General features: G+C 41.8%; 1 protein-coding gene and 1 long non-coding RNA gene across 2 annotated transcripts in view; one reads left to right on the top strand and one right to left on the bottom strand.

Moving 5' to 3' along the window:
• The window catches only part of LOC121159916, a 116,566-nt gene that overhangs the window by 96,293 nt on the left and 2,813 nt on the right, over window positions 1-17,460 (top strand). The window lies entirely within an intron of this gene.
• ATP10B (ATPase phospholipid transporting 10B (putative)) overlaps window positions 5,006-17,460 on the bottom strand; it is a 102,731-nt gene continuing 90,276 nt past the window's right edge. The window contains exons 19-22 of the mRNA XM_040985302.1: window positions 16,811-16,891; window positions 16,020-16,124; window positions 9,184-9,371; window positions 5,006-5,967 (exon numbers count right to left, since the gene is read on the bottom strand). Coding sequence (XP_040841236.1) covers window positions 5,511-5,967; window positions 9,184-9,371; window positions 16,020-16,124; window positions 16,811-16,891 — 831 coding nt within the window. The 3' untranslated portion in view covers window positions 5,006-5,510. The remainder of the gene's footprint in view (window positions 5,968-9,183; window positions 9,372-16,019; window positions 16,125-16,810; window positions 16,892-17,460) is intronic.

Below are 17,460 nucleotides of genomic sequence, written 5' to 3'. Positions count from 1 at the left end.
ATGGCGAGAGAGAGAGCAGGGAGTAAGAGGGCTGGGATCTGGAAGACAGACAGGAGACAGTCTCCAGAGGGAGGGTATATGGAGGCTCTGATCCTGGCTTTGCCCAGACCTGGTCCAGGCTCTGTTGTGGGCATTTGTAGAATGACCCAGCAGTTAGACAGTGTCTTCTCTGTCTCATTTCCCCCACTTCTTTCTCTCCCTTTTTGTCTCTTCCATTCCCCCATCACCTTGGTTTCAGAGAATCAGATACTTAAAAACATCAGAAACAGTACATCTCAAGGCTTTGAATTTGCTCGAGATCACTCCTGCCATATAACCAACCCTCTCACATAGCTTCTAACTCAGTGTGAGAAGCAGTCCCGTTCCCGGCTTTAGGTTAGGAAAAAGGGACATGAACTTCAGCTTGAGGTCTAAATCTGGAGAAGGGGATTTGTTCGGAGTCAGCATGGAAACAAACAGCTGACTTGGACTTGACACCCCGACTTTGTCTTTTCTCTTGCTGTTTTTGTGTGCATGGAGAGCCTTCAGGTGTGGCGTCTCATGTATGGATGCTAGGTGGCACCACAACACCTTTGAACCAAAAGTTAGCAGCCTTCAGCTCTTGTCTCTAAATGTCCTAAGTCATCTTGACAGGCACCCTGAAGTTGCGCTGGCAGAAGTTGTGGCTGTATCTATGGGAAGGAATGGTTCTATAACCAGCCTCAGGAGATTTCAGGGTCATGCAGAAGCAGAGTTGTGATTCTCTCGTGGTAGTACTATGTTCCTTACTTAACCTTTTGTCTGGGCAGCAACTGTGCCGCATGTGCTATGAAGGGCAGTCTGCTGAGGGGTGATGAAATGCACGATCCTTAATCACAGCACCACTCAGCTGCTCAAAAGAAGCTGGAAGACAGGACTCTTAGCTGATGTCTGTGGATTCTGCAACCTCGTTTCAGTTATGTTGCTTCGTGGCTAAGGACTCGGTCTGGTTTGAGACTCAGTCATTCAAGAGTTACGTGTGTCTGTAACTGTTTTTGATTTTGCTCATTTTGTAAATGGGGTTATAAATGGCTTCAAAGTTGTTTATAGTTTCTCTCACGTGTAAGGTAGGGTTAGGGATATATATGGGAAATTAATGATAGAGATGTTGCTTGAGATGCATGTATACTCTATTGGAGTGTATGGGTTTGAGCTGCATCTGCTTCCAGCTTCTTACTAATGCATACCCTGTGTGAGGCAGCAAATGATGGCTCAAGTGGTTGGGCCTCTTACCGTCCATGTGGGAGACCCAGGTGGAGTTTTGAGTGTCTGCCTTTGAATAGAACAAATCCTGGTTGTTGCAGTCATTTGAGTTGTGAACTAGAAGGTAGAACAACTCATTCTCACTGTCTGCTTTGATTTTCAATTGTAATTTTTTTTAAAGTTTTTTTTTTTCTTTAAATTTTGGAAGTCGTAGATACCAGAGAGAGAGACATTTTCCATCCCCTGATGTATAGCCAGGAGTGGACAGGAAAAATCCAGGAAGCAGGAGCTTTTTCTAGGTCTTCCCACATGGGTACAGGGCCCCCAAGCAACTAGGTTGTCTTGTGATGCTTTTGCCAGGCCACTAGAAGGGAGCTGGATTGGATGTGGAGCAGCTGGGTTTTGAACCAGTGCCCATTTAGGATGGAAGTATTCTTGGACAGTGGCTTTGCCTGGTGTATGGGCATCCTGGTCCCATCTCTGCACTTTCCAGGAAATAAAAGTCAAGAATATAAATTTGGTGTTGTAGAGGGCATTTAACCTAGAAGTTGTGACACAGGTTGGGACACCCACTCCCACGTTGGATTGCCTGGCTTCAGATCACATCTGACTTCTTGAAACTAGATTGTTTTACATAACAGAGCCTGGGGGCAGCAGAGACTGTCTAAATAATTGGGATCCTGACACTTCTGGTAGAGATGGGTGAAGCTCCCAGCTCCTGGTTTCTGACCTTGGCACTATCCTATCGTGAGCATTAGAGGAATGACTCAGCATACACAAGAACTCTCATTTTCTGAGTCTTAAATAACTTTGGAAGAAATGTGAAGTTCTGTTTCTATAACTCTGAAATTGGACTTGCTTTGTGACTCCCTTCTTTAGAACGTGGAGGGCAAAGATGGTGTGTGAGTTCTGAGCTTCATCTCAGGGCTCCACGGCTTCTGCTGTTGATCGCTGGGTGGGGTTGCCCTGTGCCAAAGCTGCACTGGCTTCCTTGACAATAACCGACCTCACGATGAGAGACTTTAGTCATTCACAGCCAAGGCTGCAGACAGAAGCAAGGTCAGTGCATGTCCTGTGGCATGAAGATGACACATCGTACAGGAGCCCAAGTTTGCGTTTGATAGAATCAGGAGGAGGGAAATGATGGCTGTGTTAACCTAAGATTTGCAGTGGTTTGTTACACAAGCAAAGGTAGCAGAGATAGGGGAGAATAATAGTCTGTACCAATTAGGGTAATGATGAAGTGTATGATGTGTGCTTAGATCAATGCCCAGCACACAGTAAAGCATTGCTGTTACATTATTATGCAGTGGTCATTGTGCTTACTGGGTTTGAACCATACTGAATCCCTTTGTTTTTCTTTGAAGACCTCAATCTCTCTTCCCCTTCAAAGGGTGTTTTGTACTTCATTCTCCAGGATGGTAAAGGTTTTAGCTGGAAAGTCTCTTTGCAGGGTCCTGCTCTGATCACAGTGAGCTCCACCCTTCTCCCTTTGTCACTACATACTAGCACACTTACCTATATTAATACAGTACTACCTGTTTATTGTCTCAGGTCACGAATTCCTGGAGGGCAGAAGCAGATCCTAACTTTCTTCCCTGGTTACTTCCTCCTCTCAATATGGTACTGTGTGCAGTGTGCAGCAGGCACTCTATTAATAGGGAAGAAGTACACTTAAATCAGTCAGGGTTTGAGATGGTGTCAGGCTCCAGGAAGAGTAGGCAAGATGGTATAACCTAAATTTTAAGCCGTATTGGTTTGTGTCACACTTACCCTGGGGTGAATATGAAGGAACTTCAGAAAGCTCATAGACAAATAAAATCAGAATATGTAGGTAGTGTTTTTATAATATGCAACTCAGTGAATATTTTCAAGACGTTGTATGTTCTGGATGCTGTATACCTTGGGAGGGGTCCAGCAAAGCTGTGAGCTGTAAGACGGGTTGATCTCGTCTTTGTACCCATTAAATTGCCAGGCATCAAGCAGGAGCTTAACAGTTTATCAGACATAAGAACTGTTGGGTAAATGAATGAATTCAAAGGAGGATAGATGGATACATGAGGAAATCCTCAGAACCAGTGATCATGAATTAAAGAGAATAACAACTTCAAGTTGGCAGGCAACTATGGAAAGCCATTTATTATTTTTTTCTCCTAAAAATGATCTATTGCCAATCAGTAAAAGATCACAGAAGTATAAAAAAGAGATAACTTGTAACTTTTGCCTCTGAGGAAGATGACATTTGATGGTCAGTTTATTTGGTTTACAAAAACTAGGCAAAAATAGATGTACCATTTTTCTTAAGGTAGAGGACTTGTAAAAATGGCAAAGTTTCAGTCCCGGGACGGTTTCACAAGAAATAGCAGCATCAGAATATTGAGTATAATTGAGCACTTAGGACTAGGGATCAGGCATTCTTCCAACTTCCCCACTACTACTTCTCCTCTTAGCTTTTACATCAGAGTCCCTAGTATTCCTATTGGAAGGTTTACAAGTTTCAAAAAGATTTCCACCCATGGATTTCCTGTCATTTTAAGTTGAGCTTAGGCCAGCCCTGGTAGGTAGGGCAGTTCTAATCTGATCTGTAGGTGTGGCATTGTACTTCACAGGTCCTTGGATCCCAGAGAGACCATGGGGTTGGGGGACAAAGCAAGGAGTCCAGTCTCCTGATGCCCTCGTCTGTCTTTCTGAAACGTACTACCTTCCCTGAGGGGAGGGCTCTGAGCTGTCAATTTTGACTTAATCTCCTTACTCATAACAACTTATATCATTAGTGCTTTGCCTGGGGTAGTCACCTGCCTCTCCTTCGGCAGTTCTCTACTAGGCTTCCCCTAGCTGGTGCTGGCATCATCATCTGATGTGATGGTGAGGCTTTTGGATGAGAATCCCAGTGACCTCTGCCATCCAGGATCTTGAAGAGGACAGTCAAGGACTGGTTCAATCTGCTACGGTTCAGTGTGGTTGGCGAGCATTGTGGCCAGCTTTGCTGAAGAGTAACTCAAGTGATTGGCCAACTTCTGGCTAGTGGCAAAGGTCCTCAGGTCCAGACCTGTCACGTTTCTTGCTTGCACTTATTCCTTACACTTATTGCTCCATATACAGCAATTAGCATAAGGAAGGAGGGATCAGTAGGCTTTTTCTCACTTCTCCTAAAAGCTAGGGATAGGCTACTGCCTATCCACGCATCCTGGTAGCCTCTTGTGACTCCACATGCTATCATCCATTTGTTTATGCACTCTTTATGGAACTCTTTCACACTGTTTGCATTTATGACTTCTACAGATCACATGTCTATGTCATCCCCTGTCTCCCTATGAATGAGACTTTCTTTGGCTCTCCTTAATTTAAGTATATGCTAACAGCTAGGTGGTAGCATTCTGAATGAATGAGTGAGGTGTAATGCTAACCTTACCCTTTAAGATGTCATTTGTTTTCAGCCCAGAGTTAATTTCATTATATTGGCCGGTTGGGGTACAGATGAGTTAAGGTCTGCTGCTCTTTACTGATTTCTTAAGAGCTGAATGAGGATGGTAGTTTCATTTGAAAATAAATACAATAAATAGCTTAGAAGGAGAGTGCTGCCTATATCCTCAGGGCAGATTTCCCAGATGGTGGGATACATGGTCTGTTAGCTAAAACAAGAATATTCGGTGTATCGAACAACTGTAGGTCTCTTACACTAGCTATGATCCTCTAATCCACAAAAGTGACCCACTTATTATAGCTTCCATCTGTAGATGTTGCTTGTCTTTGGCTTAGAAACATAGAACAGGCCCAACTGTGTGTGAATGGAAAAAGTGTTAATGCTTCCCTGAGTAGGCCTGCTAGGAAGCTCTGTGTGCACAGATCCTAGGATACTGAGGGGAGAGATGGTTTGACAAGCTTGGGAACATCTATATCCTGTTGGTGCCTTGATAAACACAACTTCTTGAAATGTTGTACTCTTGTGGTCTCATTGCATTGGGTTGTAGGCTTCACTGGTAGAAAAGATCAGAAGAATGTGTTTCAGCTCAACAACATGAGAATTCAATACCACAGAAACATAGCCTGCTGTGAAAACTCTGCTTTGCAAGGTGTGCTGGTAGCTGGAGGACATTAGAGGCCCACTAGGTTTCCAGTTCCTTTGTGTTAAACCCCTTGTGGCAAGCAACTTCCTGAAAGGAAGTCAAGCCCAGTGGGAAGAAACTGGATTAACACATTCTTTCCTCTTTGAAGAGGAACCATTCTGGGTTACTTAGGCCAGTGATTGGGTGGCCTCTTCTGAGCTTGTAAAGATGTCTTCAGTCCCTTCATATGGTCAGGGAACTCTGGGATCGGCGATGGCTGCTCCGGCTTGGGGTCCTGGCCCTGTTGGTCTGTCCACTGATGTAGGCTTCTGCAGCTGTTGTTCTGTCAGACCCCAGGAGATGCTCCCCAGATGAGAATTTGGCTGAGGAGTCCCTCGAGCATAGGTCATCTGTCATGTGCAGCCTGCTGTCTCTGTCTCCATGGAGTACCCAATCTTCAACATGCTTCTGCTTGTGGGGGCTGGAGTTCTTTGTGGTGCTGGTTCTGAAGCTCTGGTCTGTGACAGGTGGTAATAGATGCTGGCTGGGCTGAATCCCTTGAGGGACAGGGGTAGGTCTCTGTTTGTTTCTCCAACTCTGAATTTCTTGGTTTCTTATGTCAGTGGGTAGTTTGTCAATTTTCTGAGCTTTTATGATCAGAGACTTCCCATAGGTTCCTTGTACGGATAGAAAGAAGTACCTGGTGGAAAACAGAAAAACAAACATACTTGATTTTACTTTTGGAATTTCAACATTGAAAGATGCCTTAGCATGCAAGTCTTCATGTTAAGAATAAGATCTGTTTCCCTTGTACACCAGACAGTTAGTAGATGGATGCTTGGTCAGTGTTGGTGCGGGTCTCAACAGCAATGATGAGTAATAGAATAGTGATAGTATTAAAATAATTTTGGTAATTGCTTTGTGAATTAACTCACTTCATTCTCCTAATAATCTAATGTGACTAGTACAGCCATATGTTGTATAGCTGGACAATGACAGACCATGGTCCAATAGGATTATATGCTTAGTGATGTCATGGTCTCAGAACCTGTGCAAGAATGATGTTTGCATACTGATAAGATTAACAATGCAGTATTGGATGTGTGTCGTATTGTTAGGCCACACGTGACTGCACTTTGTTTCCCTTTGTGGTAACATGAGGAAACTGAGGTATTGAGAGTCAGTGGTCAGCTCATGGTCAGAGCTGGTAATTTTTTTTTTCAGTCTACGATGCACAAAGCAGTAGTTCTGTTTCAGTGTCATTCCAATTCAGACAACTAACTCATGTGTGGAACTTGAGTTGCAAAGTAGTTTTTCAATCTGCACTGGTTCCTTAGATGCAAGTGGCATGCAGAGTTGATAGCATCACTATTTTGTCATTTTTTTCCAGGCAAAGAAATACAGTGCATATGAGGAGACCAGATTCCCATGGTCTCCTGAGAAAAGATGTCTTAGTTGACCAATCTAGGGTTCTTCTGCTGTGCTAGATTGTAGATCTTACTCTGAAATAAGGGTAGGGTGTATCTCTTTCTGTTAGTTGGAGCATGGAGAAAGTCTGTGACAGTGGACAATTCCAATTCTTTCCTGGGTTTTAGTTTCATCATCTAAAATGCAAGTTGTCTGGGAAGGATCATCATGTTTAGGTTCTCATAAAAAATGTCTCCATTCTATTCTTTCTAAAAACTTTGGGCTGATTGCACAACGGGAAGGGGTTTCTAAGAACTTTGGCAATTTTCATGGACTCATTCCGCATTTCCCTCCCACATCTCCCAGTGAGGTAGAATGTGTTGTAGGAAAGATTTCATGGGATTTCATTATTTTAAATCATTCCTCTTCCCTCATTTGCAACAGCTAATTCTCATGTGTCCAGAAAGGGTCAGTCCCTGGGGTATATTAAACTGTGAATAAAGACAAAACACTTTTAGTTAGAAATGGAAGGAGCAAAATAGAGCACCACACACCTGCTCGGGTTTGGGAGGACAACCTTGAGAAATAAATACTTAAGGTGAGGACCAAGGCAGAGCAAGGGGTGAAAACCCAAATCCACGCATGATAAGTAAAATGTAGAGTGTAAGGAACTAGGACCCAGAGCATTGGCAGGACCAAAGCAGGGCAACACAGTGAGTCATGCTTCTGTTTTCGTGAGTTATTATAAAAGCCTGGGGGAGGTTTCAGATGGTGATGACTAGGCAATATGAGTATACCTTTGTACTGGACAATGATAAAATACAAAATAGTAAGTGAAGTATGCTATAGCGTTTCCACCTTAAACTACCTATGGTGAGAGCTATAGAAATGGGGAATGAAAATGGATTTCAGAAATTAGTATCAGGTAGAAGTGTCAGAACTTGGTGATATGCAAATATAGCTGTTAGCAGGTGATCTCAAGGAAGACTCCTTAGGTCTGTCTTGGTCCCAGTTGATGGCATATGCTGAGAACAGGTTTATGGGATGGATGATGGAATAATGAAGTGTTACAAACATCTGTTTCCTCACCCTTAATATTTCTAGTGGCGGTAATGACGTGTCAGTCCTCAGACTCATCCTGTGTTCAGCAGGCTAATACCTCCTCATCAGTACCTAATCAGGAGGCTGTGCTTTAAGGTTAGTATGTTAGGGACTTAACATCTTTTTTTGAAAATATTTTATTTTGTTATTGCAAAGGCAGATTTACAAACAGAAGGAGTTACAGAGAAAGATCTGTGTGCTGGTTCACTCTCCAAGTGGCTGCAATGGCCAGCGCTAAACCAATCTGAAGCAAGGGGCTTCTTCCAGGTCTCCTGCATGGGTGTAGTGTGCCAAGCCTTTGAGCCATCCTCTACTGCTTTTCCAAGCCACAAATAGGGAGTTAGATGGGAAGTGGGGAGGCTGGGACAGGAACTGGCACGTATATGGGATGCTGGCGTGTGCAAGGTGACGATGTAGATATTGAGCCATTGTGCTGGGTCCAGGTCCGTTTGTGTTGTTTGTAAGGCAATTGTCATGCACTTGTTAGTAATTGAAGTGAATTTGTGCTGTCCTTTAATGTTGATTGAGTTGGACCAGGTTGAGTGAGGTCATGGTGGGTGGGATAACTGTCTTAAGTGATGAGCTACATCAAACTGTTACAATAAACACAACCTATAGCTTTAAGTAAACAGTTTCCTACAGCACATATGTTATCATGGAGATGACAGAAATTGTTCATGGTAATAGTCAACAGTCCCTAGAACTTTTACATGCCATTAATCCTCTTAGTATCTGGGAAAATGACTTTGCCTTTTTCAGTTAAGATTTGAACAGAAATTTAACTTAAATGTTAGAGTACCTATCCAGCAAATATTTGCTTATTGTTTCCTAACTTGGTCCTCATCTGTTCCACAGCTCTAACGTGGCCTGCGTACATGCCTTTTCACACACATGAATTCACAGCTTTGGCCAGCTTGTCAAGGGTTTGTGTTAGACCGCCAGAGCAGCCTGATGGATCCTGGCTACGAGGATGTTATCTAAGGCAAATCTCAGCAATGTGAGTGTGAGAGGCGGCTCCTCTATACCTCAGATGAGCTGTAGTATAGAAGAGTTTGGTGTTTGGCCAGGGGTGATGACAGCATCCTTGACTTAAGAAGTGTACATAAAAGTGTTTCGCTCATGTCTGATGTCCCTCCCCATAGGGAGGATGATGTTGGTGGTTCTGCTATGGTCATTCTGCCTAGGGGCCAGGCTCCAAAGGAGATGATGGGAGATGATGGGAGATGATGTGTCCCCTCAGGCTCATGGTTTGCTTCTTGTAAAAAGTTTTATTTCATTTAAAAGGCAGAACATTTCTCTGAAGCAGTAGCTTGCAGGTCTCTATCAGTAACCTCTTGGCTTACAAAAAACTGTTTCATCAAGGGAAGACTGCAAGTTTGAGAAAAGGTAGTAGTCACAGTGCTCAAACCTTGGGAGAAGAGCCACGGCAGGCGTGAGGAAGCAGACGAGGTAGAAGATGGGGTCAGCAAGCTGCCTTTGCATGTCCCAGTAGGGATTGGTGGGACTGTTGCAGGTGACACAGACACCGTTGTACAGCAGGGACACCAGGAAGTACATGAGGAAGCTGCCTATCACGATAAAGGCATGGATGGCGGTCTGTGGAAGAAGAAGGGTGGCTGTTAGTGTAGAAAGCTGACTTGAAATGTGAATCATTTATTTTTTTGGAAACATGCCTGAAAACATGGTAAAAGTGAACAGTTTAGAGAATATCCCTCTATCTGCCATTCTGGTCCTGAATCTTCCATCTCACCTGTGACTTGCTGTAATTTCCCTGCTACTCTTTATAGTTTGCTGTGTGGTTTCTTTCTTTAGGTTAGAGAAATAGAAAATTCCATGTGACTTCTCTGTACCCTTCAGTGGTACGCCTGCTTTGTTCTACACATGACAAGGACTTGCTTTTAAAGCAGGGTGGTGTTCTCCGATCTTAGGTGGTCTATTTGGTGCTTCTCTTTTTCTCATTCTTCAAAACATGTTAAGACTCTCATATAATTTAAATTTACTTCTTTTTGCAGAGAGGTAAGTTCCCCATTCTTTGTTCTTTCACAGATTATGCAGTAATGTCAAGTTTACAACTGTTCTTCTTGCTTTCTAAATTACCCAAAATCTGCATAGTATGTTAATCGCTTTGTTCCCCTTTGTCAGAAAGTTCATGAAAGAAGGGGTTAAGATAAGATCTGCAACTTAGTTTGGTCCCAAAGTTTTGAAATCCATGCATAGCCAAATCAGTTTATGCTTTGCCTGTGTGTTATGAAGAAACTTTTAGGAAGTTATTTGCACCAAAATCAGCTTACATTTTTAATTCCATTTTTCATGAACTTTTTGAAGCATAAGTTACTGTTGCTATTATCATTTTTAAAGCTTAAAATTGTAAAACCTTTATTTGATTATGTGCATGCCCCACATTTTCTTTGTCCATTTTATTACCGGATGGAGGTCATTTCTGGGCTATTGCGTGTAGTGCTAGAATAAACACACATCGGCAGTATCTTGGAAAGAATGTTTTCATATCTCTTGGATATAATCTAGCACTGAGATTGTTGCATCCTGTGTAGTTTTATGTGTTTTATTTAGTTTTGAGAATGCTTTCCAGTGGTTTTTACAGTGGCTATACTGATACACATGGTCACCAACTGTCGGCAAGGGTTCCCTTAATTCTTATTTTGACCAGCACTTGCTGTTTCGTTTTGTATTTTAACTGGAATAAGAACGTTTTTATTCCTAATCAATACTCAATGGCATGTATTTATAGGGTACAATATGGTTATTTGATACAGACAATGTATAAATGTTGAATTGAAGGTAATCATTTTCACATTCATAGAAGATACTTATTTGTTAGACATCCTTGCTCCTTCAGGTTCGTTAAAAGTAGAGTTATTGTGAACTCTAGTCACATTATGGCATTATAGGAAGGAGCTTGTTACTCCTATTGAATTGTATCCTGGCACCCCTTAGTTGAACATCCCGGTGTCCTTCTCAGCTTCTAATGACCGTGAATCTACTGGTTTTCTGTGCGATTTTTCTGTGCTGTGTCTATCCATGAAAGTGGCATGTGAACATTTGTTAAGTGTGTCTGGGTCTGGCTTATTTAAGATAATGTTCTCGAGTTCCAGACATGTTGTCAGGATTTAATTTTTAAGTCTGAATCACATTCCACTGCACAAATACGTCTTCTTGATCTAGTATGCATTGATGGTCATCACAGCTGAGCTTACGCTGGTCAATGTGAATAGTGGTGCAATACATGTGGGACCTCAGTTACTACTTTTAGATGCTTTGCACTGTTAGTACTGACCCAGCTCTGTTAATACTAGCATAAGAGTTCTGCCTTAGGTTTTTTGGTTGTTGTGAAATTTCCATACCCTGTTTCATAATTGTGTTACCAATGCATGTTCACATTCTCTTTCTCTGTGTATGCACTATTTTTAATTGTTGTTTTTGAGAAACCATCGTTTGATTAGAATGGTTTTCTTGCATTAATTAGCAGTTTTCTGGTAAATAGGGATGGTGAGCTTTTTCCAAAAGCTGTTGATGATTTGTGTTAGAGAATTATGCTGGATTTTTTTTTCTTAGAGCTTTTTTAGTTTCTTATACTGTTCCAGTGATTATAAGAGTTTTATCGGTATTTTATGTGATTAAGAAAGTACAAGTTACAGTTACTGAGTAATATGGGCAATAATAATTTTTTTAAATATTAAGGACTTCTTATGCCTTCATGCTCCTTGCATTTTGGACCATCTATCTGATATTTTTTTGCTGACACTCTCTGATGCTTTATTTCATTCTCCTTTTTGAAAGATTTCTCCACGCATAATGGAATTTTTGTTTGCATTGTTTTCTTTCAGCATATTTAAAACGCATTCTATTGTCTTCTCTTTTCCACTATTGCTACTGGGAAGTTTAGCCATCTCTGCATCTGTTGTTTCTTAGAGAGAAATCATTGTTACTGGTATGTGGCGCAGCAGATGAACTGACAACTTGGATTGACTGCATACTGTGTCAGAGACCCTGAGTCGAGTGCCAGTGACACAGCTCCTAATCCAGGTTCCTGTTAGGGAGCACCGTGGAACACGGCAGGTGATGCTTGGTTCACGGAGGGGTCCTTGCCACCCGTCTGGGTGACCTGAATTCAGTTTCAGGCTCCTGGTTGTTACTGGAATTATGTGGGTTAACCTTTTTTTTTTTCAGTTAATGTTACATCTGGACTGATGTTTCATATTTCAAATATAGCTATTGTACTACTTTTGTTTTGAATATTTACTTTGAATGTTTGAATTTTATGACACAATTTGGTAGACTCTGGAATTTCCCTCCCTGCAAATCCCACCCCCAGGGTGATTTTCTCCATGTTGTTATAATAGTATGGTCCTTCACAAGGAGTCATTCCATCAGGTTCTTATTTAAGTGTGCCCCGAAATTATGGTACAGACAATGTCAGACTGTTTTACTTCTTACTAGTTCAAGCTTTTAAGCAAATACACATTAGGCCTTTCCAGATAATCTTCTTTATTTCTTAGTGAACCTTTTATTGTATTTGTTTTTGCTTCTGTTTATATTGTGGGTCCTCTGTACTGATATGTACTAAATCTCTCAGCTATTTCTATTTTCTATTAAGTCAACCGTTGAAACAAATGATAGTTATTAGAGGTTTTGTTTCTAAATGTTCTATTTTTCTTTTCAAATATAATAGGTTTATAGTCATAAATAGCACACTTATTCAGTAATCATATCTGGAATATTAGCTTATGCTTATCACTTACCAATTTTTGTTTGCTGGTAAGCTGTGTGAATATGTGATGCTTACTGTCCTCAAAAAGGTAGGCAGAATTTGGGGTTTAGCATAAATGTGTCTTGCTGCAGAAACGACTTGTGTGTGTGTGTGTGTGTGTGTGTGTACAAACTAAAATAACCCTTTTCCTGTGTTTACTAGGAGAGTGGAGCATCAGAATTTTAACACCATTAACTGATGATCTGGTCATGGTGCATTGTAGTTGTCCTGACATGATTAAGTTGGCAAAAATACTGGCCTTGGAAACAAATATCCAAGCATGTTACATTTCATTTGCTGGTACTTTAAATTATTATTATTTACTGCATGTTATCAGAGAACATTGGTTTTTAGTTTTGATTCTTTCACTTTCCTTTGTGATGGAGAATGTCATTTTCATTATAGGTAGGTAAAGGATAAGTGTGGGTTTGGGGAATAGTGTTTAATTTTTTCATCGTGTATGTATGTGAGGGAGATTTCCTGTGTGTTGTTAACTCCCCCAAAGCCTGCAGTGCGTGGATCTAGACTCAATAGGAACTGGGAGCCAGAAACTCTGTTCTGGTCTCCGTTGGGGGGGAAAGGGACCCATGGCTTTCACCCTTGCTTGGATGCTTCCTGTGGCATGCATTAGCAGGAAGACTAGACTTCTGAGTGGAGCCAGGACTCAAAGCTAGGCAGCCGGGTACAGAACTGTGGTGTCCTAACCAGAGTTAATTATTTAGCTCAACAGTTTATTGCAGCAGGGTTTTATGTATGTTACATATGAAAATGTATCCTAGCCATTTAAATATGGAATCTAATTGGTTCTACTTTTTTTGCTTTTAAAAGGGGAGTTTATTATATTCAAAATAATTTAAACCTTGGTGTTTGTATTATTTTACATATTTGTTCTCATTTTCTGTTTTGTTTTAATCTTCCTAGGCAGTAGAATGTTCTGATTCCATGTTTCTTTCCCTCATTCCATCAATGATAAACCGTAAATAATCTTCAGGACTTTGCTTAAAAAAAAAATGGGAGGTACAGATCTTAAATGTACTGTTTCACTCCCTTAATGACTGCAGTAGTGAGGGCTGAGCGAGGAGCATCATCTGGTTCTCACAGATGGGTGGCAGGGCCTAAGCACTATGGTCATATTCTGTTGCTTTTCCCAGGCCGGCAAAAGGGGGTATATTGTAAAGAGATCAGCTAGGACACACACTGGTAACTCTATAGGACACACACTGGTAACTCTATGGGATGTTACCAGTGCATACGGCAGCTTTGTCTACTTTGCCTTGATGCCGGTCCCAATTATTAAGTTTTTAAGGTAGTAAGTGAATTCTTATATGGAAACATGTTCTTAGCCTGATAAGACTCTGCTTGCGGTGCTGGCATCCCATATGGGTGCCAGTCTGAGTGTTGGACAGTCTACTTCCAGTCGAGTGTGGTGTCAATGGCTTGGGAAGATAGTAGAACAGGGCCCCTGTCCCTGCATAGGAGATCCAGGGGAAACTCTTGGCTCTCAGTTTTGAACTGACCTGGCTTTGATGTTTGCAGCATGAACCAGTGGATGGAAGATCTCTCTCTATAACTCTGATTTTGAAATAAAAACTAAAGTTACATTTGTATCCTATTTATAAGCAAGACTCTAGCATAAAATATCCTTTTGTTACAGTTCTAAGTTTTTTGGTCTTTGCTATTGTTGCTGAAGTGTTTCTGTAATTAAAGTGTGAATCTGCAAAGTCTTAGAAGGAAGTTACGCTAATATCATCTACCTGTCAAATATTTTTCCTTTTCCAATGTAATACTGTAGTATTGTGAAGGTAACAGGTTCATAGCCTCTAGGGGACTTCAACATCATCCCTCTCAGTGCCGTATCAGTGGAAGGCACTACCTGCAGATGCATTGACTCACTGTCATGCTCAATGATGATCCCTTCAGAAGGTAATTCACTATCATTAGTTTTCTGTTCCTGTGACTTGTATATGTGGTGTCAGCCTAGGCAGACTTCCTTCTCATTTTTCATGTTGGTGTGGCATTCTGGATGAGATCCCATTTTGACAATTTGGTTCTTACTGCTGTCCAATCTAAGCAGCATTTCCCAAAATGCGTATTTCATGTCAATGACCATTCTTCATTTTTTAAAGAGCTGTAAATGTCGTCCTCACTTGGCTCAGGTCCTAATATGTGTCTCTGGGTCTCACCTCCCTTGCCCACAGCTTCTCATAAGCTCAAGGTAGCTTATTCCCCTTCCTGAGCTCAGTTTCTTGAGTGGAGCAGGTTGAATGAAATGGTAAATGAGGTCCAAGTCTCTGCCGGGCACTGGGCTCTGTGCTCTACTGTTTTGCCCTATACTTAGTTCCATCTTTTCTGGCACTGGCATGTGCTGGAGCAGAAGGAACTTTGAAAATGGGAACTTGGTGACCCAGAATGTCTGGCTGCTCAGGGCCTGGTTTGGCCTATGGTGGTCATGGTGGCAGGTGGTGAGGGTAGGGGATGGAATACAAATTCCATTGCCGAACTTAGGAACATGGTGAGGCAATGTTGGGCAGTTTTTCCAAGTTTTCAGTTGGGCTCAAAGGGTGAATCAGTTTGGAATATGGTCTGCAAGTGCTAGTACTCATTTTTATTTGCCCAGACTGCTACACTGTCAGGGTTCCAAACTTGGTTTTATCCTGAACTGCTTTGGGCAAGTTTCTCAAATTTATCTGTTTCTAAATATGTATGATGGAAATAGATGGGAAGAATAAATTACAGTGATCTCTTGTGCTGCGTGGGTGGCACAGCTGATCATAGTGTATGGTATATTCTAAAATGATGAAAATATCTTTTAATGTTCTCATGACAAAGGATGGGTTGATGCACAGTTAACTTGATTGAATCATTTTATTCTGTATATCAAAATATATAACATGATGCCGTATAAATAGTGTTTCTGTTAAAAGGCGTTTTCCAATACACAGTGAGCTCTTAGAGGTTACCTGATAGTATATGAGTAAATGATGTAAATCACTGTCCAGGATATACTTTCAAGTTTTTATAGTTGTCACTAATTGGAAGAAGTCAATGAACAAGGCAGAAATTGACTTTGTAGATGTCAAAATGTGTTATTTGGACATGTTTGGAATGTAGTTATCTGCAGGCAGTAACGTGCTATCTCACTTGCAAATTATGGGAAGCTTTCCTACCTAATACAGCCTCCAGTATGTTTTCTTTGTCCCTGAAATACCTCTAAGCCTCTTCTCAACATACATATTCAATTTTTGCCAGTTATTTACTTAGTACTAGTTTTGTAAGCCTGGTTAGATGCTAAGCAGATTGACGTGAGGAATTCTACTGACTTGACCTCTTTCATGCCTGCAGAAGTGGGGCAGAGGAATGAGCTATGTACACTTGCCGAATGGACCTGTAGCATAGGTAGACAAGTCAGAAATACTAATATAGTCAATGAAAAAGCAGTATAGTTTTTTAAACCAGAGGGGCTCTGGGACTCGTACCCAGGTCTTCATTTCCATTGCCTGGTGCAAGAGGATTGTGGTGAGGGAGACGGTGTTGATTGGCGTCCCAAAGGTAAAGACATCAATATCAGAGTCCTTGTAGGTCTGCAGAGGAGAAAAAGATGTGCATTGTGAGGTGTGCTCAGGAAGGCACGAATGCAAAGTATCATCAAAGATATGTGTGGAGAGAAGAAACCGGCGCAGCACAAATGTGCAGGTACTAGCTTTGGGGAACTGATAGAGGAGCACACGGAAGGCCAATGGCAAACACAGCCTGGCAGGGGAGAGAATTGTAGATTGGGAAGGATGAAGATAGCTGTCTATCCTAGCCAACAGTAGGTAAGGTTCACATTTGACTTGGTGGGAATTAGTCTATGTGGAACCTGTGTTAAGTGTGCAATATGCCTGTGGTCTCAGTAATTTAAGCTGGATAGCAGGGCTAGGACTGGTAACCTTTGCTCTCAGGTAACTGCTCTTTATGAAAGTTATCTCTGGCTTTTCCGAACTTTTTGCTTTGAAGTTAGAGGGATACGTTAGATTGTAAAATCAAACACTTGTAGTGACCATGCTGCAAAACAGTACATGTGCAAATACAGCCAGGTATGGGACAAACAGGTGTAGTAGACACCCAGTGTCATAACATCTTGATTGTGAAAGGTGACCAGAAAGTAAGGTAATTATTCAAAGACCCTGGGTTAGATGTGACCTGCGGATCATCGCATTGAAATGTCCAGAAAGGCATAACCAGGCCTACATGCAATGTACCTGGTTGCAGTGTGACCACAACTTACCAGGTAAGGAACAAAGAAACAGACGAGGCTTTGGTAGACTGCATCCATGATCGTAATCCAGAACGTCAGTGGATTGTAGCACTGCCAGGAGAGAGCATACCCTTGATGACTGTTACTGAAGTGAACTCTGTTGTTTGCAAGCAGTTGTTTCTGTGTGTGGCTAGGGATGACAAGAAGGGACCTACAGCGTCTGTTACCTCAGGTGGTCAGAAAAGAGTGAATGGAGAACATACAGGTGGGAGTGTTGGACTTTAACTCCCAGCTCTTTCTCACTGGGCGACCTTAGGAATTAAGTGGGGGCAGCATGTAGAACGGGTAAAGCCACCACTTGGGACCTGTGCATCCCATTCGTAGATCTCACATTGGTGTGCTGGGTTTGAGTTCTGACCATGCTAGTTGCAATCACGCTTTCTGATAATGGGCTTTGGAGAGTTGTCGATGATGGCCCGAAATGTACACCTCTACGGACTGGGGAGATGCTGATAGTTCTCACTGGGCTTCAGCTAGGGCATCCAGAGAGCTGCCTGGCTTCAGCGTGGTTTAGCTCTGGCTGTTACAAATAGGCAGTAAAAAGGTGGATGGAAAATGTTTCCTTGTGTGCTTTCCGTATAAGCAAGGCAGTCTTCATAAAAATTCTGGATACTAGTGTT

This window comes from Ochotona curzoniae, unplaced genomic scaffold (assembly GCF_017591425.1).
Source record: "Ochotona curzoniae isolate NIBS_2020 unplaced genomic scaffold, NIBS_Ocur_1.0 contig_1, whole genome shotgun sequence".
NCBI lineage: Eukaryota > Metazoa > Chordata > Mammalia > Lagomorpha > Ochotonidae > Ochotona > Ochotona curzoniae.
The sequence above is the reverse complement of the archived record's forward strand: the minus strand, read 5'-3'. Positions and strand labels throughout refer to the sequence as shown.